The sequence below is a fragment of the Balearica regulorum genome, chromosome 15 (assembly GCF_011004875.1).
Source record: "Balearica regulorum gibbericeps isolate bBalReg1 chromosome 15, bBalReg1.pri, whole genome shotgun sequence".
NCBI classification, from domain to species: Eukaryota; Metazoa; Chordata; class Aves; order Gruiformes; family Gruidae; genus Balearica; species Balearica regulorum.
Window position 1 is genome coordinate 16282912 of NC_046198.1, and position 23461 is coordinate 16306372.

Sequence of the window (23461 nt, forward strand, 5' to 3'; positions counted from 1 at the left end):
ACAGCGTGAGAGTTGGCATGATAAAGATACGAAGATTTTTCATAAGCCTAATGCCAACAGATATCACCTGTAATATCCGATGGATGCTTCCATGGAGAAAACACATGGAGTTCAGACATGGACCATCAGCTCTGAGGAGGACAATGAAAATGCAGACTACAGAGTCATTGCTATGAAACAGGGTGACAAAGAGATGAGACACAAAATCCTCACTCTGGAAGGCAGCGACATGATGCAGGAACTTCATCTCTTCGATTATGAGACGTGTGGTTTAGGTGAAACTGCTACAGTCGCAGTAGGGTCTGCTAGTGTTGCTACTGCAGGCTGCAAGCCCTGCAAGGGGGAAGTACTTTTAAACTAAGATCTAGATAAATATAGGCTACGCATCAGCATGTACATAGACTACATAGACTGTACATAAATAGAGGTATTTAAAAAATGTGCACATGGCTTAGTGGTGGACTCAGCAGTGTTGTGCTTACAGTTGGACTTGATGATCTTAAAGGTCCTAATCATTCTATGAATCTATATAGTGGGAATAAAGGGTGTAATTAAGGATCGGAGTCAGGAGACAGTCAGAGATGCTGCTAGAAACAAGCAGCACAGACAGCAGCCATGGAAGTAGTGGACTATGGAGAGGCAGAACCAGGCTGTTAGAGCCCACGCGTGGTATCTCTGCAGGCATCGATGGATGGCCAGTCTTCCAGGAAGACCGCTGAATTGCCGTGTGTTAGGGCTATCTGAAAGCTTTCAGGTCACTTTTGCAAACTGAATATAAGCTCTGAAATTACTCAGAAGTAAACTGTTCAATTTGGCACGAGTGTCCTTGCACGAGTGCCACCTCTCTCCCCCTGTCTTCTGCGTCTTGTTGTGGACTCAGAGCCAGCTCCCCGACCTGCTGCTGTAGAGTTCGGCTAGGAGATGATCCTCCCCAGCTTGGTAAATCACAGAAGGCATTCTGAAAAAAGCAGATACACAAAGCTAAAGTAATTATAAACTACCTGTCTCTCATTTTAACTTTTTTTTTTTTTAAAGGCGTACAGCAGACTGCCTGAAGTGACACTGTTAACTGATGTTAAGGTGATCTGAAAAGAGAATTGCCCCATTTTTCTGATCTGGCTGCTATGCTACTGGTTCTGCTTCTCCTCTTACCATTTTTCAGTCAAGACTGGGAGCAAGGACAACTATGTCTTAAGGTGCCCGGAAATATTCAGTCACTGACATTAAAATGGACAGGGCAATGACAACCACATGAAATTCCCAGTGAAACCTGGAGAAAAACAGCGCTCAGTTCTTTGATTTACACTTCAGGAGCACATACAGTGAGATTCAGAGCAAGAATGTTTAGGTTGGGATTTGAGGAACTGTATGCCTTTGTAACAGGGCACAACATCGTCCATCTACTGTCCCCACGTTGCACGTGGCCTCTCCTGTTCCTCCCTTTGCTTTGGCTGGTCAGTGGCTTTCGAGCTGTGCGACAGATACACACACACAGTGCTATTCTGAACACGTGGTGCTTCTAGCGTGTGAACACGAGAGAGCATTAATCCTGTCTTCGACCTGACGTGGACAGACTGAAAGCAATGAGTAAGTTTGCTCACAGGTTTGCAGGGCAGCCAGATTTGGCCCTTTTCCCAGGGTGAACCAAAGTAAATTCCTAGGAGCACTCAGGGCTTTACAGCAACAGCTCTCGTGACATCCCTCTGGCTGTCTGCACCGTGTAAATGCATTTGGAGACACACAACACAGCTGCTACTGTTTGGAAATGTCACTAACCATTATTCAGTGCAATAATGATGGGCACTACACACATGCATGGGTCAGCCTAATTTGTCCTCAAAGTCCTAGAACAAATAAATAAGAAGTATGACAACCCCAAACAGTGAGCGAACTATAGCAGCCTTCCACCAGCACACATGGAAAAAAATACCAAAACCAGTTGTAGTGGCAATGAAATTGGGAGAAGTTTCTCATTTTCTCACCACTACCTGCTCCCAGAAAGTAGGATTCAGAGCAACTGTCGATGTGAATGTAGTAGAGAACCGCGCAAGGCCGATGATGCAGTTCCTCTCTGGCGTGTCTGCTGCTTACTTCAAGTACAATGCTTCGGACAGGAGACAGCCTGAAGACTTTCTCTGTGGAAGGAATCTCCAAAGGACCAATTAATAAAAAAACCAACCCAAACCACCTCCTTTCAGTCACTTTTATAATTTCCTTAAAAATCTAATGCTTTTCCGCACGCAAACACTCCAGAGAGGAGGGTTTATTTTCCATTGGAGTTCTAATTCTGCTCCTAAAGAAGGACATTTTCAACTCTCCCCTGGTTTCAGTAGTGCAAGCCCAGATCCATGTAATCTACACGGACGCAGCATTTTGTGCGTTGGTTTTCTCTTTGTTTTCGACCTCAGGCAATTACGTGCCTTGTGGCTGGAAAGCAAAGCGATATCCATTTCAGAGCTTAAGGGTATGAAAGAGGTGAGACCCACCTGCAGAACCCTCCTGGGACTTGTGTGTGTTTGCCAGTTAAGAACTCAATTAGCTGTCCTGAAAGGTCATCAACAGCTTTACTACACAGCACGTTTGCTGTTTTCCCAGGCTCTTGGTGCAACAGGAGATGTGCTCGTGGGTGCTGCATAGCGGGTTTACAGCAGAAACAGGAAATCTGGAGAGAAATAATCCTGAGGTTTGGGGTTGGTTTTTTTTGGTTCACTGGTGTTTTTGTGCTCCTGGTAAATATAGCCTTGGTCACAGAGTTCAACTACTACTTGTATCTGTACACAGGCTGTGCTGTAGCAGCACTGTGTGATGTGCAAGTGCTACAGAGGAGTAAAAAGAAATGGGAGATGTGACCTGACAGGGATGATCTAAACCTCTGCTGCGCCCATACCCACGTAACTGTGCTTGACTGTTATGGAAACATCTCACGGTCTGAACTGACTACTCAGTCCAGGAAATCCTTGATTATATTTAATCCTGAAACTACACGTGACCCAGCACTGGCTAAAGCTGGAAGTCTGCTCATCGACAATTATTAAAAAGCATTGTTGTAAAATTATATTACACGCAGTTGCGTACTTTGTAGCTTTCAGTGATAACAATGCACATAGAAAAATAAAGCCAAAAGCTAAAGGCAAGTCTGATTTCCCCTCTTTTATCATGATTTTCAAAACAGTTTCTCCCATATATGTTTAAAACTATAGGGAATATATTGCTTTAGCAACACGCCAAAGCACCAGAATAAAAATTGGTATCTTCTGCTCTTATTCAGAAGGTTGTCCGGCACCTCTTAAGACTGACAGGGAGCAAAGAGGATGCCAGAGGGCAGGAAAGCAGCCCAGGATGAGCACGTTCGGACCAGGAGCTCGGCAGCAAAGCTGAGCTCTTCCCCACTCTTTGTTCCTTAGTTTCTTCCTTCAGATTTTCCCAGAGATCGTCTTTGGTGGTTGTTGAACAAACTCCAACTCATCTGTAAAGAGGAATAACAACAATATTTAGTGCTTTGACGCAGCTTGTGTTCCTTTTCTGTGGCGAGGCTGCGATTTTAAAAGCTACGGACTCTTTTGGGGATGAAGCAGGCAGGCAGTGCATCGGTCCCAGCACCCGACAAAAAGAACGAGTTACGTTTCAGAGAATCAGAGCTTGTCAGGTGGGTGACTCAGTAATTCCCAAATCAGTGGTGCCGGACAATCACACGCCACTGAATTTGAGCACGACTTGAGCTTCAAAGGGAGCAGCTGAGGGGCTTTACTTGGTTGTGTGAAACCCTGGCCAACGAGGCAGAGCTGGGTCTCCTGCCCACACACCCAACAGAAAGGTTTTGGTTCTTCTTTTTTTTTTTCCGGCCAAGTTGAGGTTTTGTAACATAAAGTCTGTGACAGCAGCAGAGGAAACCTCTCGAGCGAGACCTTCCCTGCTGTAATGAGCAATGTACACCACTGGAACCGGACTTGGGAAAATCTGGCTAGATCTGTTTAAAGCCCAACATAGACCAGTCCCAAACCCCAAGAATCTGTTCCAGGATTATATTTTTAAGAATGCTTTAAAAACAATTACTTCCCGAGGTCATAATTAGATTATGTTAAAAAAACTTATTACTTATGTGGAATAAATGGATTACATGAACAATCTGATTACTTCACTTCCGACAAAGTAAATTACTTTGCCAAAAAGTGCTTACTTGCATTTGAAATCTGAATGTGCTTAAAAAGAATCAGATTCTGAAATTGTGACCAGATTACATTTTTCAACACGTTTTTATGATTGCACTTAAAAATCTAATGCTATTTCTAGTTATTCCACTCCAAAAATGTGATTACATTTAGAATATCCAACATGTTTTCCCTCTGTTCTGATTGAATCAGGGAGAGCAGAATTAATCTCCCAGAACAAAGCTGTTACTCGGGAAAAGGGAAGGGAAATTGAAACCCCCGTGTCGCTGTTGTTGGAACCCTGTGCAGAAACCGAGGACAGCCAAAAACAGGCGGCAATGTCTTTTTTGAAGACTTTTGGAGGGAGCTGGAGCATCATTGCTTAGCCAGGTCAGGCTTTCCCTGCTCCTCCTGACAGCCTGTTCCTGTTTGCCTCTGAACGTGGACGTCCCAGGGCCCTTTTCAACCATTCCAGGTATTCTGCTGGGGGATTCCTGCCTCACCTGGAAAGGCTTCTTCTAATGTTTGCCTCTGCACAGCCCACTGCTGCCAGTAACAAGCTGTGAAAATCATGCCGAGATTCCCCCAAACGTGCCGTACCCCTTGAGCCTGGTACTCCGCGCCCCGTGCAAACTGCGGGAACTCTGCTGAGGAACTCGGAGGTTGTCGACTGCTGCCAGCCCAGGCTTTCGCCCACGCTCTAGTACTCAAACCCTCTGCTAGTGTAACATCCAGGCATGGTCCTTCTGTGTTCACTTAGTCATTCAAAATGTCTAGAAATACATTTAATATTTTATAACTGTATTTAATTGGTAAAATCGGATTCTTTTGTTTAAAGTAATTAGGATATATTTATGCTCATAGACACAATCTGATTAGGTGAAGGAACATTTCATTTCCCTGTCCATAATCAGAGCGAAATCTAATACAGGTTCATCTGTAGTTTCAATGTAAGAGGACAACATCAGATCCTATCAGGATAGGCTTGTGATGTTCAGCTAAGCAGCGTTTACTTATCTAACTAGCGTGGGGTCAGATTTTCAATGTTATATTTCAAAACCTGAAAAAGAGGTTCCAGGAGGAAAAAAAAAAGAAAAAGCAGCAAAATTCTACTATTCCAAAATATAGCCTGATTGAATTTCTCATCTGATTATTAGGTTTGATCAGAGGAGTTTTAATTTTAGGGTGCCTTGCCAGGAACTACTTGATTATTCAGAACTCAGCGATACTTGCCTTTCTTGGGTATTTGTAAGGTGCAGTAAATTTTTGTCACATGCTCTTGCAGCTGAAGAATTAATTTTTCAGGATCATGAGATGTAAATTCAGGAGACAGAACGATAAAAGCTTTTACCACCTAAAGGAGAGCGCTAGAGTAAGGCAACACTCAGCAATCACTAACGATGAATAATGTTCAATAGAAAAACTAAGATGAATAACGCAATTTTCTACAATCAAATTTCTTTCAAGCCAGTGGAAATACAAGTTTCTGAGCCAGATGCTGGACAACTTCATTTTTTATCGCTTATTGAGCTCCACAAACAGGCCTTAAAACTACTTACAGTGAGCATAGCAGCGTTCCCGGCAGACAGGAATTCTTCACGGATGTCTGGGCAGCCACGTCACGTCCTCAGTGTTCAAGAAGAGCGGTGACTTTGCTCAATGGCCTTCCTAAGAAGAATAGCTAGGGGACATTTCTTCACGGTATAGGATCTCATTGGGATTCAGAGAAGCCATTGCCAGAGTTTCAAATTGGCCTAGGTGCCCCTAATTTTTCTGAAATCAAAGGGAAGTTAGATGCCTCTTCGTCTCCTCAAATGTATTTGAAAACACCGGTCTACATCTTTCCAGTGTTAATACAAGCCAAGATTTCCCTCAGAGGCATAGCTATTTCTCAATATACACATACATTAGATGTTTTAGGTAGCTTCTGACATCGGTGTCCTTACCTCTCCTCTGCTGGGGTCTGTTTCAGCTCCTGCTGGACATGCTCTCAGGGCACTCCCTCGCTACTTCAAGCAGCCCAATGTGATTCCTAGAGAGGAAATAAGAATGTGGTATTAAGGAGCAGAGCTGGGCAAATAATTCTGAAATCTTTGGTTCAGTGGTAAACCAAACCTGGTGCTTCTGAGATCGGTTATGATGCCTTCTGAGCCGTGTGACAAATCCTGGTTTTCGTAAGCTAGGCATACATGTTTGGAGGGAGGCACTTCAAAAGTCACCAGTGAACCGACAATATTCCCCAAAATGTGTTTGACACCTTACCACATATCTAGCAAAAAGACAGAAAGGCCTTGCTGGCTAGATCTGGAGGGCAAGGTTGCCTTCTCCTGGAGGCAGAACATTACCACTGTGTTGGTTTTGTGTGGCAAGGTTTTGGTAGCGGGGGGGGCTACAGGGGTGGCTTCTGTGAGAAGCTGCTAGAAGCTTCCCCTGTGTCTGATAGAGCCAATGCCAGCCGGCTCCAAGACGGACCCACTGCTGGCCAAGGCCAAGCCAATCAGCGCCTCTGTGATAACATAGTTAAGAAAGAGAAAAACAGTTAGAGAGCGCTTTTGCAGCCAGAGAGAGGAGTGAGATGTAAGAACATCTGCAGACACCAAGGTCAGTGCAGAAGGAGGGGCAGGAGGTGCTCCAGGCGCCGCAGCAAGATTCCCCTGCAGCCCGTGGTGAAGACCATGGTGAAGCAGGCTGTCCCCCTGCAGCCCATGGAGGGAGGATGAGGGGGTGTAGAGATTCCACCTGCAGCCCGTGGAGGACCCCACGCCGGAGCAGGTGGAGACACCTGAAGGAGGCTGTGGCCCCGTGGGAAGCCCGCGCTGGATCAAGCTCCTGGCAGGACCTGTGGATCCATGGAGAGAGGAGCCCACGCCGGAGCAGGTTTGCTGACAGGACTTGTGACCCCGTGGGGGACCCACGCTGGAGCAGTTTGCTCCTGAAGGTCTGCACCCCGTGGAGGAGACTCACGTTGGAGAAGTTCGTGAAGGACTGTCTCCCGTGAGAGGGACCCCACGCTAGAGCAGGGGAACGATGAGTCCTCCCCCTGAGGATGAAGAAGCGGCAGAAACACCGCGTGAGGAACTGACCGTAACCCCCACTCCCCGTCCCCCTGTGCCGCTGAGGGGGGCGGAGGTTGAAGCCGGGAGTGAAGTTGAGCCCGGGAAGATGGGAGGGGTGGGGGGAGGTGTTTTTAAGATTTGGTTTTATTTCTCATTCCTCTACTCTGTTTTGCTTAGTAATAAATAAGATGAATTCCCTCTCTAAGTTCGGTCTGTTTTGCTCGTGATGATAATTAGAGAATGATCTCTCCCTGTCCTTATCTCGACCCGTAAGTTTTTTTCATTGTACCTTTTCTCCCCTGTCTAATGAAAGAGGGGAGTGATAGAGCGGCTCTGGTGGGCACCTGGCCCTCAGCCAGGGTCGACCCACCACAATCTATTACCTAAAATGAAAGCGAAGCTCGCTCCTCAGGAGTTAGGCGATGCGCTGCTGAGCAGAGGACAGTCCTGCTGTGACCTTCTTTCAGACTGAAATAACTGGCGTGCTTTACACTCATCGAAGTACCTGACCATCGTAAGGTGGAACCGCTTTTCCTAATGCACCAGGCTTAACTTGCATCTCCTCAGGAGTCGCACGTACAATGCCCTGTAAAAGAAAACTGAGTTTATGTGGTGTTATTCTATACAAATGGGTAATTTTGCAGCTGACTCACTAAATCATCTACTTTCTACTATTCTAGCAGAGATAAAAGATGTTCATTTAAAAACACATTTTCTCACTGTGATTTTAAAGTTCACTACTCATTTATCTAATGGTGTAAATCAGCGCAGCTGAGAGAAATCCATACAACAGCATTGACCTACATCAGTGAAGGTCCTACTCAGTGGGAAAAATCCTGTTTTCATTCAAGGCTATGTTCCAGATTAAATCAACCGGGCTTGAAATGCTTCCGATTTAGATTTGCTTCACAGTAATTTGGCTCCATTTACTCCTCAGAAATGTCCTCTGATTCATACTGGTGCGGGCGAAGCAGCAGAGCAGTGTTCTCGGCGACGCTGTCGTTAGTGTCACCATTCTACTGATAGTTCTTGTAGGGGGATGAGCACATCCACAAACTTGGACTTATGGGACTTGGAGGTTCTCCTCTTCTGCACCACTGAAGTGGCACCATGGAACAGTCTGGGCTGAGTTAAAAATTTTCTCCAGGGAACTTCTACGTTAGACATTTGTAATGATATTTCCACACGATATGCACTGCACGCGAGTGACTGCAAACATACGGATTCGGTCTGGCCGAATCGTCGTTTTGCTGACCGTAAGCATAGTAAGGGAAAAAAAGACTGTGGAAGTATTTAATCTGATTAAGGGAAGCGCTTCCTTCAAATTTCTTTTCTTTCATTTACTAAGCAAATAATGCTTTCTATCTAGCCAGTCTGACCATAATAATATTAGATAACGAGGTTTAAAGAATCTAGCTGTAAACGCCTGGCCCCTTACCCAGCAAATCACCTTACCTCTGCACCTGACTGCCTGGGAAGTAACCACAGGAAAACAAATACCGATCTTCTTTTATGAATGCACCATAAAAGGCTGAGATGATAAACATTTTTTGGAAATGTATCCATGTGCTGTCTCACCCACTGGATTTTTAGGAATCAGAGGAATTCATCAGGAAACAAGCGGCCGCTGGACGCTGTTGTTCTGCCACAGCTGATGGAAGCTGAGACACTGCTGGTGAGTTCTGCTCTGCATCTTAAATCTGATACTGGACTGTGATGGCCGAACTTGGCAAATTACCCCTTCGCTAATCGATCTTTTCAATAATGAATCCTTCCCGCACAGATATGCTTACATCCATTTCATTTATAAATTGTGTTCTTTTTTATTCTTACAGGGGGACTATTAAGGCTCAGATCAAGTCTTAAATAGTAATTGGTTTTGTATCAACAATCTGAAAAGCCTTATGAATAACTAAACCCAGACTCACCTAATGGCTGCTGTTTTTTGCTACAGCTTTATTCCAACTTTCTGTGTTGTGGGAAAGTACGTGAAGTTGTAGATCACTTATAAAATGCTCCTGCTCAATGGACTGGCTAAAAGAACACACGCGAAGTCACAAAAATCACCATCCAGCAAATCTGCAAGACCAAGTTCCAAACACATTCTGGAAATGTGCTAAGGATTTCTAGACATATTAACTTTCTTATTAAGGCAAGCAGAGCAATTTTATGTACCAAAATACATACACACAACACACACACACAGAGTATATATGTGTACGTGCAATGTCAAGCATGTACTATGAATTTCTATGACTTATTGGTTTCTCATGATGTACGATAGCAACGTACATGAAAGGATTATTTCTCACATACTGAATATAATCTCAATTCACATTTCATTTACCTCAGAGGGATTGTTAAAGCAAAAGATGGGGTCTTATGTTCTTACCTATTTCCACGCAGTCTTTACTATTTCAAAACAGTCTTTAGTATAAATACACGTTACTTGTGCAACATAGTAGTCTTGTACTATGTATAATAACATGCCTCACAGTTTAAAACCATGACAAATACTCCCAACATTGCACTGCCACAATCCTAAACCAGAAAAAAAATTATATGACCACTAAGGGGAAATCACTGAAGAGGAAACATGTTCCCTGTCCCAGCTGAACCTGAAGATTTCGCTCTCCATTATAAAACTTCAAAAGAAAGAGACAAGTCCTCTAAAAGAACTGTAATCAGTTATTTTACTTGTTTGCTGTCCTTAGAACAGCTGCGATGCCCATTCTAAACACACATAGAAGACCAAAAGAAAGGGCTAATTATCTTCTGAAGCACGAGGCTGAAGACCAGATAGTCTCAAGATGACAACAACTTCCTCAGTATGATCCATTTCTGTGTCCTTGGTATCCTGATACAACAAGAGAGACCAGCATTGTCTTTGCAGACGTCAGGCAAAATGTCCAGAGGCACCGGCAGCGTTAACACCTGGGTGAGGCTGGTTTTGTTCATGCAGAAAACTGGGTGCTAGAGCATAAGAAAACCCAGTTTCTAAGGTCAGCTAAGCTAAGGATCATCATAGGTGACACTTCTAGTGTTAAAGCCTGGAGGAAATTATTCCAATGAGCCGTTTGGCGAGTCAAGAGTCATGACCCCACTGAAATCAGTGGTAAAACTCTTGTCTTCAGTGCGGCAGTTTCATTCAGACCTTTTTTTTTTTTAGGCTCTGAGTTTTCCCAACTCTGAATTTAGTTGCTTGATTTTATCTCCTTAAGTTTCGTGAAGGGAAAAAAAAAAAAAAAATCAACCTCCTAATCATTGGACATTACTGGAGTGTAACTGTCCAAACAGCTAACTGCAGAGACAAGGGGAGTTTCCAGAGGCTCCGAATTCCAGTTTGTACGCTTGTTCATCATTCAACTTGTTGCTTTTTGTTGTTTTGCCCACTTTTTGTTGTATTTAAACACTTGTTTGTTTGAAACCAAGCAGGAAGATCTAAAAGGTGTAGAGTCCCTGGAAGGCCCAGGAGTACATGGCTTTTAAAGGAAACTGAACTGGGTTTCCTTTAAAAGGGTACAGAAAAGAGAAAACTACTGATTAGTTTTGGAAGCATGTAATCTAATGGACCCAGAAACCTTAGGAGTGAAATAGTGAAAAGTGTTCTGAAAAATCTGTGAAATATTACGGAGCTTACAAAAAAGGAAGCTACTGTCAAAAAAGAATGAAGTCAACATTGTATTTATTGACAATTGCTTTCATTTCAGCAGTTGCTAGTACAGGGATTGTTTCACTGACATAAGCAAAGTGTTTACTCTCAAGAAACAAAATATTCTACTTTCTCAAAATTAGAATTCTCCAAATCTCACTTTATAGCTGCAGTAGACACAGAACTCCAGGCAGTGAGACACAGCCATAGAAGACCTTTTTTCCTGTGTAAAGATGCTACTCTTCTCCAGCAATTTCTTCTTATTTAATGAAGAGGGCTCCAAGGATGTTTTTGTCAAATAATGAAAATTCAGGCCAGAAAATGAAATCATCTTTGAGCACACAAAATGAAAAAAACCTGAGGATAAAGAGCTAAGAACCGATACAGCCTGAAAGCTTGGCCCACTATTGCACGTGCAACTGTACGAAGTAAGGGTACGTACACTACAGTACATGCTTCCTCATAAAGCTGAGAGCTAAATGTTAAACAGAGACATGATCATCCCATCCAAACCAGATCAAGGGAGTTTTTCCACTGGTTTCACCTCTAAGTGGCTGCAGAAATAGACTGGTCCTGTAGCCAGTATCTACTATGGCAAAGATCCACGGTCCGTTCTGTAAATTGGGTCACCTGCCCAACAGCAAACCTCACTTTAACGACCACCAGAAGCGGTACAGAGTTTCGTCTATTGTGTGCGCGAAGATCAGGACAGAGGGCGAGCAACGAAGCTGCTTGTGTATGAGAGACTATTTGTGGATAAAGCACAGGAGAAGCTGGCACTGCTTGTCATCAATGCATGTATTAAACCAGAAGGGTTTATGAAGGTCATAAAGAGGAGTCTTTGCATCTTCAGTAAATGAGAGGGCGCTGCGTTCAGTTTAAACATGCTGCATTTAAGGACAGAGCACTTGAACCACTCAAATCCACGCCCGCCTTTTCTGCAGCTTGGAGCTAGACAATCAGGAACACCTCTTCACTGATCTTGAATGCTATCTAAAAGAGATGGGTCACCACCCAAATTCTGGTGAACATGTGGACATTCAGAACTAGAATGGAGTTGTATGGTTTGTTCCCTTTCCCAGCAGTGCTTCAGGAACTGAAACCATGGTACTGACATTAGAAGCCTTGCAAGCAGGCGCAGACATCACATCTTGGTGTTATCTACAGGTTTTGATGCTCAGGCATTTAATAGAAATAGATCAGAAGGAGGGCAGTTATATCAGAGACATTTCTATAGCATTAATGGAATGAAAGAAGTTCTGTTAAGTTCCAAACAATGCTACATCCGTCCCCACTCTTTGTTTCTTAATTCGTTCCTCTTGATCTTCCCAGTGACTGTCTTTGGCAGCTCTTGGACAAATTCCACCTAAATAAAAAAAAGACAGAAAACAATGTAGCGTGTTCTACAGAGTTGGTTTTCCAAGCCTGGCTCTCAGCATATGTGGAAAACTAAGAGGACTCCCATCAGGAAGCACTGCTTGCCTAAAGGATCAAGTCCATGCCAAATCAAGGCAGCACATCGTGCCACTTGTGAAACAACTTCTTTGGCTGCCCGGATGGCCAAAGGTCTGGGTAAGTACCTCCCAGCTAACCAAACTGAGTACTGTAACACGAGTGCTGCAACAGAAGGGTGAATATCTAAATGGTGTCAGGTGATGAGTGACAAAAAGAAGAAAAAAAGAGGTGTTATTGGCACAAAGTCTTTAACGGTCCTCAGTTCTTATGAGTTCTGCACAAGTGAACTAAGGCATCGCTAGTAGCTCTTGTCCTGTAGTGCTGGGATTACTGAGAAATATCAAGTGTATCCTCCTGGGCTTTCCTCTTATATATTAACAGTGAGGACCAGTAGATAAAAAATTATTCAGATTCAGTCAGGTACTACCTAAAGTCACTGGAGAGTGTTTGGTTGAAGATTAAACACAAAATGGAGAATCATGATTGTGAGCCTGACTTAGAACATGCAGATCTAACTAGGATATCATATGAAGCCTAGAAAATTTTGAGAGGTTTAAACAAACACTTTACTCAAATGCATGAAAAACAATGTAAATTGATATTATTTAGGAAAGATTTTCTGGAGCCAATGCTCTGGCTGAATCTTTACCACTGTCCCTTTCAGGTGAATCATGAAAATCCAAATAGTAATTCTCCTGGAATTTACGGAAGGGTGCCCTGGTTTAAAGTTTCTCCTCAGAAACATTTACCTTTCTAGGGTATTTGTACGGAGCAGTTGTTTTCTTGACATGCTCCTGCAAGTCGCAGGTTAAGCTCTCCAAGTCACTGGATGAAAAAGTTGGGGACAGAACAACAAATGCTTTCACAACCTGTAAGGTAAGATCAACAAAAGTGATCTGACACCATCCACTTCTCAGAGCTGATATACACGTTTCCAGTGAGCAGTATAGTACAACTTTGGCTACATCAAGCCAGCCAGAAAAGACAATTTCAGTGTATAGACAAGTGCTTAACAAGGGGAAAGTAAACATCACTGTAACGTTCTCCACAGAGAAGACCTTCTTGGGATGAAAAGAAACTAAGAGGAGCAAAGGCATGTAAATGGGAAAGGATTCTGCCTGTCACCCCAAGTAGGATTACTGATGATGACATGACTGCCTTAGACTGTACATTATTCAGTAAAGTAGGGACTGCTTTATATAGTTACATATTTAAACAAACATATTGCTTCCTCCACCACTGTTGAGCATCATTACCTCTCCTCTGATGGGATCGGGGCTGCTGACAACAGCTGTTTCTGCTACCGCTGGGTGCTCTATCAGGGCACTCTCTACTTCAAATGGCCCGATGCGATATCTAGGTAAGGACAGAAAAATGTAGAATTTGGTTTTATGAGCTGAAAAACTAGTACCAAATGTTTTTTAATTGTCATATTGAAGGAAAAAACAAAACAAACTCAAACAAACCAACAACTAACTATAGAAGCTTTAGGCAGAATGGGAAAGTTGGCAGTGCTGGAAGGCAGGAACATTTCATGGTGGTTATGTGGGCTGTGGATACCTCTCCATCTCTCCCCTTTCCTTGTGGCTCCTAAGCTGGAGCTTCATCCCACCCTGATAGCTGGGGTCTGCAGTACCAGCTGTGATGGTATCACATCATGCAGTATCAAATTGTTTCATTTCAACATGTTAAAAATAAAATGTTTCAGTGCTCGGAGTCCGATAGAGATGTCCTTCAATTTTAGTCAAAACCCAAACTAGATTAAAATCCCTCCTCTGCCAATGGAAGTCTTCACTCTTTGTTGAAACAGATGAGATGCTGCAGGGGAAATGGATAGAGAGATGCCACTGACATCACCAAGATAATACTGCAGGTCTATGAAAAGCTAATAATCAAAGCAAATATTCCCAAGTCAAGAGGTCAATATATTCATCACAGGACTATCACGTCAGAAGCTCACCAGGAACACAACGTGTAAGATTATACAATAGCAGATTTAGAAAGGAAGCATGCAAACTGACCCTGAAGAAATGATGATGTCATCCTCTCTTGCAATAAACTGAAAATATCCATCTTCATCCATAATCCCTCTGTCTCCCGTGACGTAAAAATCCCCACGTTCACTTTCTGCGGTTTTCTTAGGGTTATCCTCAAAGTGGTTTACAAACAGCAGTTTAGATTTTGAGCATGCGTTAGCTATACATTATGCTATAATGCACATAATGTGAAATGCATTGGAACTTAATTTTTCAGTCACGGATTTTCAAGAATTGTACTGACATTGCTATAAAATACAATAAAATAAGCTTAAAAACAAAAAACATTGATTCTCTAAAAAAAACCCCACTTTAGCTCAATCTTGAGCAAATTCTTCTCTTCCCTTTTCAAACATCCACCAATCCAAACAAATCACTCAGGTAATAAACTGGTAAAAACATTCAGCCTTTTGAACCACTATGCAATTGGAGAGATTTTGGGGAGATTGGTGGTGGTGAGGAATAAATAGAGTCCTTACTATATATTCAGAGAATAAACCAAGTGGTCTTATAGGTTTGCTTCTGACAGCAATTTCCCCCTGTTGTCCAGGAGGCAGAATATTAGCATTTTCGTCTATGATCTAGAATGAAAAAACGACACATATTTCAGTCCAATGGGGAAAAAAAACCCCAAACCCCAAACCCAACCCAAAAAAAAAAAAACCCTATGAAAGAATTTAAAGAGCAGCCAACAAACCTGAACATCATAAAGGGGAGCTGCCTTCCCCATTAATCCAGGTTTAATCTTCATTCCTTTAAAAACAGAGCAGATTATTCCCTGTAGAAATCAAAATCAAAACAAAGTTTTGCAATATAAAACTGCTACATTCACATTCAATTCATTAAATTTATTTTCTAGAATAATTCCAAAGTAAGGAATTAAGATTCATAGGACACTGTATGTCAGTGGTGTGTATGGTACAGACAACCAAAATCCAGAAACTCCCTGAAAGAACCCTGTTCTATTATCTGTGAAGAACTCATGTCCTCTGCTAACCAGTCTTCTTCCTTAGATTCCAACTCTGCCTTCTTGCCTGTCACTGCCTCTTGGAATTTGCTGGAGGACATTTATGGAAATATTAAAGCACGTCTCCTTCCAACCATCCATGTTTCTGGCAGGTTCTCTGAGGAGAGCCACGAGAGGGTGTTCTTCCAGAGATTATCAGGGGAGGAGATTACAGAACATTCACAGAAACATTCGTTTCTTTGAAAACAAACATTAAAACATTGTAAAGCAAAAAGGAATGACAAAGTTTTAATAGAATATTGTCCCCCAAGATGTACCGTTTCAGTCTGGCCATACACTTCACGGATGTCCAGCCCAGTCTTGCTTTTCCACTGCTCCATGACTTCTGGGTTGAGTGGCTCCCCTCCACTCAGGCAGCGCTTCAGGTTCATGAATTTGTAGCTTCACAAGGAGTTAAAAACAAGAGAGGCAGTACTTAAATCTATTGACCAAGACAAGGAGCATGCAGCTATAAATAAAAAATACTGGAGAGCTGTTTGCTGGGAGAGTTAGTCCCATGAAGTGGGGAAACGACAGGATTCCTGATCCTTCGGCTCCTGGTACAGCAAGGCTATCGGTCTGTGCTCAACACACACAGGAAATTACGTAAAATTCTTGCTGAAGTCAGCTGGGATTTAAGGAGATGCCTGTAGGTGACCACAGAGCCATTTGCTGAGCCAGGCCCCGGTTGCTGACCCCCTCCATCAGCCTGAGAGAAGGTGCGAGAGGGGAGGGAGGAACGGTGGCAGGCAGGGAGAACTGGAGCAGGGGACGATGGACAACTGCCACAACAAGCAACCCCTCACACTTAGGTGATGACAGTCCTTCCCAAAGCATGGATAATTTATGTGGTAATTGAAAATTATGATAAAGAATTTAACAGGTGCTCAGTTTCATACTCTCAGGAATTAGCTCACAAGTTCAGTAGTGAAAGTCTCAAATTTCTGAGGGAAAACATCAAATTTTGCTATGTTTGATCATAAAACTCAACAAAACTCACAAGTTTTGTATGACAACCTTTTCATGAAGGCTATTTTAAACTAAATTACTACCCTATTTTGGGTCAAGCAGCTAGATCTGGAAGATCACTAAAGTTTAGTTAGTAACATCAGTAAACAATTTCTTGACGTACTTGGAGAGATCATTTTGCACCAGCATGCGGAACAATGTTGGAGCACCAACCAGCGTGTCAATGGGGAATCTGCAGAGAGTCTAGTGAGTTAAACAAGATGGACATATGAAGCTCAGACAAAAAATGTACAGAAAAGAGGTGATATAGGGGGCAAACGTAGCTCTCCTGTCTATGTAAAAGCACCGTACACTGTTGGGTAAGAAACCCTCCTACGTGTAATACACAGAGATTCACAGAATAGTTGATCAGACAAAATCCCGGGCTAACATGTCGACATGACACCCAGACCGCAGAGCTTGGAGCGTGGCCAGAATAAGCCTGTCTCTGTCTACGTTACATGGAGGTTTTCACTTTCATCTTGGCCAGGGGGCAGAGAAATGCTTCGCTTTCAGTCTGCTTTAATACCAGCTGATATCACTTCCACAGTCACTAGAACAAAAGGCAAGCAATTAGTGCTGCTTTTGGACAACTTTCATTCACGTCCTCACCGGCTATGAGCAAAACATATGAATGAACCGCAGGTTTGGCCCCTTCTGTGTACATTAAAAATGCAAACAGGGGCTTTACGCAATGGATGTAGCATCTCAAACACAACTATGGACACAACCCTCATGAAATCTATGGATGCTGTTCAGAATTAATTTTTTTGCACTCTTTCTGCAGATTAACACATTTCCATGAGTTTTTCCTTACGTTTAGGATGGCTGCTGCTGAAACCTGTGGGAGCTTATGTATAAAGATGCATGATCCAAAAACCCAGGGATCAAAAACAGATGCCAGGGAAGCTAGTATCCATCCTGTGTCTGCTGTACTCCATATCACATCTGATGGAGTCAAATCCAACCAGTACCTGATAGAGCAGAAAAGAAATGAACAGAAAGATAATGAACAATTTTTGCTTAAAAAAACCCAAACACCCCAAACCACAAACAAAAAAACCCAACCCAAACCAATAAGGCCAAGATTTCTAACCAGATACATGGTCACTGGGATCTCTGAGTAAGTTTATTTTATGATCTAGCTGTAGGATAAAAGGGCACCTATGTTTGCATAAATATATATATACACACACACAGAGATGTATATCATACATATATGATGTCAGTTTTAATGTAGGATAGAGTAAGGGAAAGAAAGGAGTCTGAATTTCAATAAGGTGACTTTTCCCTAGGTAGGAAGATAGGGCTGAAGCAGCAGCATTCATGGATGCTGTTTTGGACACCAGGTATTTCAGTTGTAAGGCTGCTGAGGGACCTGGGAGATCTGTGCAACCAACACAAACTCTGCCTCTGCTCATCTACGCATGTCACAAAGCATTCTGCAGCCCAAACAGCATGGTATCTCTTGGTTCTGTGCACTAAAGTATTCCCAGCTGATGGCTGTCCTTTGAACCACTCTAAAGAAAGGGTAAGAGAAATTCATTGAAAAAATGGAAACACGGGGGTGATCCTTCTCCCCTAGAAATCTGCTGGAGTTTCTAGTCCAATTTCAGAGGGAGAAGGGCTAGGGCTGTACATTGGTATTTCTTATTCAGTAATTTTTCATCAGTTCTGCTATGCAGCTTCAATTATCTCATGTTCAACCAGGCTCAAACCTTCCATACCTTTCACTTAAAAGTGGTCTGAAACCAAGACTACCCTGGGAATGTTCAGTCATCTTTGGAGAACCTGTGGTTCCACTGGTGAAGAAGATACTCAGTGAGTCCTGAATCCTTGTTTTGACGCAGGAATGGTCAGCAGATTGGTTTCTTTAAAACAGAGAATGCAATGGTGACTTCAATGGCTACTTTACACGGCCTTCAGAATGTAATTAAGTATTGAATAGTACAGAATTCCTACCCTGAATAAACTTTACAGAAACTTTTGACCAAATTCGACTAAAATAACGGGGAGTTATACTTTCCTCAAAGAACAGGACAGAAACTTCCCAGAACAAGACCACCATTAGCAAACAGCTCTGATGTGGCTCAGCAATCAAGCAGTCATGATTAACACCTTAATGCTGGCATTTGATGAGTTTCTGTAGTCAATGAATACTTGTAAATGAGCACTTGTGGAGAACAGGTCTGCTTTCTGCATCATGACTGCCGTGTCACTAACTCATACTCACTTGTACAGGTCAGTGAAGTTCAGCCATCCCTCCCGACTGCCTTTGGACACGATTAACTTGGTTTTCAGAAACTCACACTCAGATGCCACCGAGTCCACGGCAGGAGCCAGTGTGTCATCAGTAATGATGCACGTGGCCTTTGAAGCCTGGAGTCGATATAATATGTCTTTGGCTGATAATTGGGATATTCCTGGAATTAAGACAATTCCTAGAAAAGCAATAAATTTAGTTTGGGAGGGCATTTTTTACATCTGATTCTTTTCTAAGAACTTAAACTATTAATGATTCCCAAACTAAGATGAATTTGCCCTGGCATTCCCAAGCCAAACAGTTATGGTGGAGTAATGCAGCTGCTTGTGCTCTCCTGCAAGGAATGAAACGTGGACCTGCCTGATGTCTTCCATGGCTCTTCCCCGCCTTTCAACGTCTCCACACCCACTGCACAGGCCACCTGTCCTATGGGACCTGGTGCAAACCCTTCAGGACTGCCTGAGGAACTGGTAGCAAGGCCACTCACTAGATTATTACGTTACTTTTCCTTTATAAACTATATAAATTCTTGATCCTCTCCACTGATTTGCATTAACCGGTTCCACCAGTCTCAGATATGCTGACTGACCTGCTCGCATACAAGCCATGTGCACCAGCCACCATTCTGGGACTCGTGGAAGGATCACAACAATTCTGTCCCCCTTTTGCAGTCCGCATACTTTAGTCAGCACATTGGCCACCTTCCGAGAGAGAAAGCCCAGCTCCTCAAAGCTCCACTTCACTTCTTCTCCTTTTCCGTTTATCCACCAAAAGGCAGGGTTTGATGGTCTCTTTCCAGCCTACAAAACACAGGGATTCAAACCAAAAACATCCTCTTCTGGAAGACCGTGAAACTATAACGCACACATATCTGCAAATTATGGAAGATCTGAGTGTTTCACAACCTGCCTATAAGTTATTAATTTTCCTTTGTCCTTAATGAATCGAGATTTGCTATGGATCAAACTCAGATATTCCCAACAAATTCCCCTTTTCTGAACCTGAAATGTTTACCAGCCCAACTGGTTCCAGACTCAAGTCCTAGTCTTGGTCCTATTTGAGTTTAAGCCTGATGCTGAGCATTAATGCTCCTACAAAATAGCAGATAATGTGAAATACTTCAGATAATACTCCTGATATTCTGGATGGAGTTGTGGAGTACTATTAAACAGAAGCAGCGCAGGCAGAGGACAAAAATAAAACAACAGGGTATCCCAGGACTCTTTCTATCTGATTGCTCAGGAAGAGGGGAGTGAAGTGGTCTCTAACTACGGGGCATTTGGACAAATGCAGAATCCACTTTGGAGCAAGGCAATTAAACATTTGTGGGAGAATTCTCCCTAGCACGCAATGTTATTGTTAAGTTACCTGTATTTTTATGATGTGAATCTCTAATATCATAGTATGCAGAAGGAATAAGCCCAGCCATTCCAAGGTTAAATTGAAGTCAAATTGAAGTAAACTTACTTACCAGTCATTTTTCTACCTACACAGGGAGAGCACCAAGGGTCAGAGCCACTTTTAACATAAAGCAAGCAAGAATGAGATTTTGTATAATTCCTAATCCAAATTTGTTTTGGCAACTGATTTCTTTTGATAAAGAGAACCCCCCACCTTATTTCAAATGAATTAAAGTGTCTCATCCAAACAACAAAAGATCACCTACCTTTTCAATCTCAGACCATTTGTCCAGTACATCACTTGCAAAGTTAAAGTACTTTGGTATTTCCTGTTCGCCCCGCCTGACGGACTTGTACTGTGAATATACATCAGAAGCAAGCAGCCTGGGGTGTCCATGGAAAGTCCTATTAGGAGGCTTCACGGTCCACAAGGATTTTGGAGTCCGTAAGTTAAACAACAGCTTCATGGCAGAAGATGATGTACGAAGACGCTGTAGACTATATAAGAAAATTAGCAGAATTGTTGCTATGAATCCTGCAACAAAAAAAAGAAAAGAATCTTGAGATTATCCAAAGACAATTCAGTTATGAATTGATGAGTTGTCAGTTGAAGTCACTTGGGCTAGGCACAGCCAAACTGATGTTTTTAACAGTTCAATTAAATGTGAAGTTCCCCATCCTGCTTTCTTATATTTTTTTACCACCAGGTTTTTAAGGATTAACGTATACTGTACTCATCTGGTGTCTCGTCTGTAGCTCGGCTGAAGCTTACAGATTCTTGATGTGTTCTTTGGGGCTGCTAATGGCCCACAACTCTCCTCAAACACAAGATCAGATGTTACTGTTTGCATTATAAGAAGGTTACTGGAAGCTGATTCTCTATTCCTTTTCCCTGACACAGAGCTGAAGGATGTTCCCAGACGACTTCCATCAAGATTCTCACTGCTTTAGCTGGAACAGTCGCCAACTGATTTATCCATTCACCACAGAAATCCCAAGAACCGTCACCTCAGTAATCCCTTCCACAGGTCCCCAAATTTGATTTAGACACTTTTACATCTGCTCGCTGTGAATGCCCTCTTCCATCTGTACTCACCATAACGATCCTAAAAGCTCTCAAGTCCAATTACTTTCTTCCTTTCCATTTCTAGTCTTTTTTTTTCCTTCTCTCTTTTTATATTATTATTATTATTACTACTATTATTATTTTCAGCAGTCTAGAAGATTGCTTCAGAACGGTGCTCAACATTAAAGATTTTAACGCTATGTAGAGGCTTCTTGTAAGTGCACATGAAGGTTATCAAACACGGAAACAAAACTGGCTCGTGCCTGGAAGAGCCTGCAGTCAGAGCGGGACATCGTGGAGTCCCAGAGGCTGGTGATGATTCTAAAACCTGGGTCCATCTATTGATTTTCCTTTTTCAGCCACTAAACACAGGTTACTAAACTCAATATAAGGTTAAGCGAGTGACTGTTGAAATACAGGTTAATTTTCTTTTTTGTTCTTACAAAGGATGAACATATCCACAAACTAGGAACAAAATTATAGGTAAGCTCTTGATTAAATTATTTTCCATGTGGAATTTCTGTGGCCTCAGTGAAGCTGCAAAGTTTTGCCCTTTGTCCCAGGCTTTAAAGTTCATTTTGTATCCGTTTACCTCTTGTCCTGTGGCTTCAACCGTAACCACTTTTCCTTACATCTCTGATGCACAGACATCAGTTTTGGTCAAATTTTATTCCCCAAGAAAAAGTAACTTATTTAACAGTGGAATTACTTCCTTATTCCTTAGCAGGAGCTGTTAACAGTAATATTTAATCTGCCTATCAGCCGAATGAACTCAAATACCTTGAACTTGTGCAATTTAATCTTTTCAGTGATATCAGATGCAGACTTCCGCCCCCCCTGAACAGATACTTTGTCAAAACCAACAGTAATTCACGGTGTTCTCCATGCTACATGGAGATTGTGGTAGAGAAATACTGACCAGCTGTAAATAATCCTACAGGATATCCTTTGCTCATGAGAAAGAATCAGAGGACATGGATATAAAATTAAGTGTTATTATGTCCTTAAGTACCATCTACTTCAGAATCAGGATTATAGAGCAGAAACTTATTTAGATAGTACTGAAATTTTAAATCAAAACTCTACTAACAGGACCTCGTGGAAAAAAAAATCTAAAAAGGTTTCACTGGTGAAAATAGTTTTTTAAATATTCCCTAAATAAGTCCATAGAAAATGGATGTTAATTAAGGGGGTTTATGTCATATTCTGGGATATACATTCATATTTATTATTTTTTCTTACTTAAGAAAACAACTATCAGTAGAAATATCAAGCTTTTCGTTAAATGTAGCCTTTCTTTGAGGTTGTGTCCTCCACTGCTAATGCTAAAAACCCAATGGACCCACTTTCAGTCCTTCAACAGAAAAGCCTCATCGTTTTGATCATTCTTTTTAACAACATGGTAAGATATTTCTCATTTCTTACTCTGCTCTAATGCCATGATTTAGCTATCATCTACAGATGTAAGACCATTGCAGAGACAAAATCTACACAATAGCCCGTAAAGAAAAGAGGAGAGAAAGAACATTTGGAAACAGTATTCAAGATTGGAAAGGGTACGCGAGACTGGCAAGATGAAAAACATTTTAAATCCAGGATTCCCTAGTGGTCTCCAAAATGCCTGCAAAGTTTTGCTGTGAGAGCCTTCGACAGTTTTTAGCACTTTTTCACCAGCAAACTTAGAGGTGAAAATGCAGAAAGAAAATCGAGGAAAAGACCCAGCAATGGCAAAGTCCTCTGAACCGCTGCAAGAATCAGAAATTATTTTTCCTGCTTTAGTACCATCTGCTGCGATCAGCAACGCTAGGAATTCAGACCGACGACGTTTTCCCGACCTGTTTGCTGTGGGCAGTACAGACGGAGGGCTGGCTGGGGTCGATCCTCTCCCTTGGGTTCATTCGGATTCAGGCCATGTGCTTCCCAAACGAGGCGCTGTAATGATCAGCCTTCACCTGGAGACCTCAAACCTGGACGCTCTGTCAAAAAGGATTTGGAGTGAAACCCTTTCTACCTTATCATGTGCTTCTTTTGAAGTACGGAGAACAGGACAGAGCACAAAACAGACCAGGCAGCACAATTCTGTGCAGTAACCTTTTTCTTGTAATCATTTACACCGTTGTTAATTGTGCATAATTTGCACCTTCACCTAAAGCACTTTGTATCTTCTCTTTTCCCCCCACTTTAACCCTTTCAGCAGATCACAAATTCATCAAGACGAAGAGAAGTAGTTAAAGAATACGTCTTTCTCCTTCCGCTCAGAAACCATTTGGGAATGGGACAGTGATAGTTTTTGAAGAGAGAGTATCACTTCACTGCTGATACCCACTACAGGACAAAGATTATTTTTATTAATTTCTCATTTATTTGTAAT

At 42.3% G+C, this 23461-nt stretch overlaps 1 protein-coding gene across 2 annotated transcripts; it reads right to left on the reverse strand.

The window, feature by feature from the left end:
- Positions 1–10872: 10872 nt before the first annotated feature.
- Positions 10873–23367, reverse strand: LOC104629359 (acyl-coenzyme A synthetase ACSM4, mitochondrial). Of its 2 annotated transcripts, none has more exons than XM_010310035.2 (14): positions 22926–23367; positions 20291–20559; positions 19214–19424; positions 18595–18802; positions 18089–18232; positions 17179–17335; positions 16486–16565; positions 15632–15755; positions 15045–15125; positions 14827–14928; positions 14333–14460; positions 13568–13667; positions 13061–13180; positions 10873–12222 (listed from the first exon to the last, which is right to left on the reverse strand). In XM_010310035.2, the coding sequence occupies exons 2-14, from the start codon at positions 20489–20491 to the stop codon at positions 12136–12138; spliced, it is 1743 nt and encodes a 580-aa protein (XP_010308337.2). In that variant the 5' UTR covers positions 20492–20559; positions 22926–23367; the 3' UTR covers positions 10873–12135. The 2 variants fall into 2 exon arrangements, with proteins under 2 accessions (XP_010308337.2, XP_075623572.1); XM_075767457.1 differs by having other exon boundaries at positions 21121–23367.
- Positions 23368–23461: the final 94 nt, after the last annotated feature.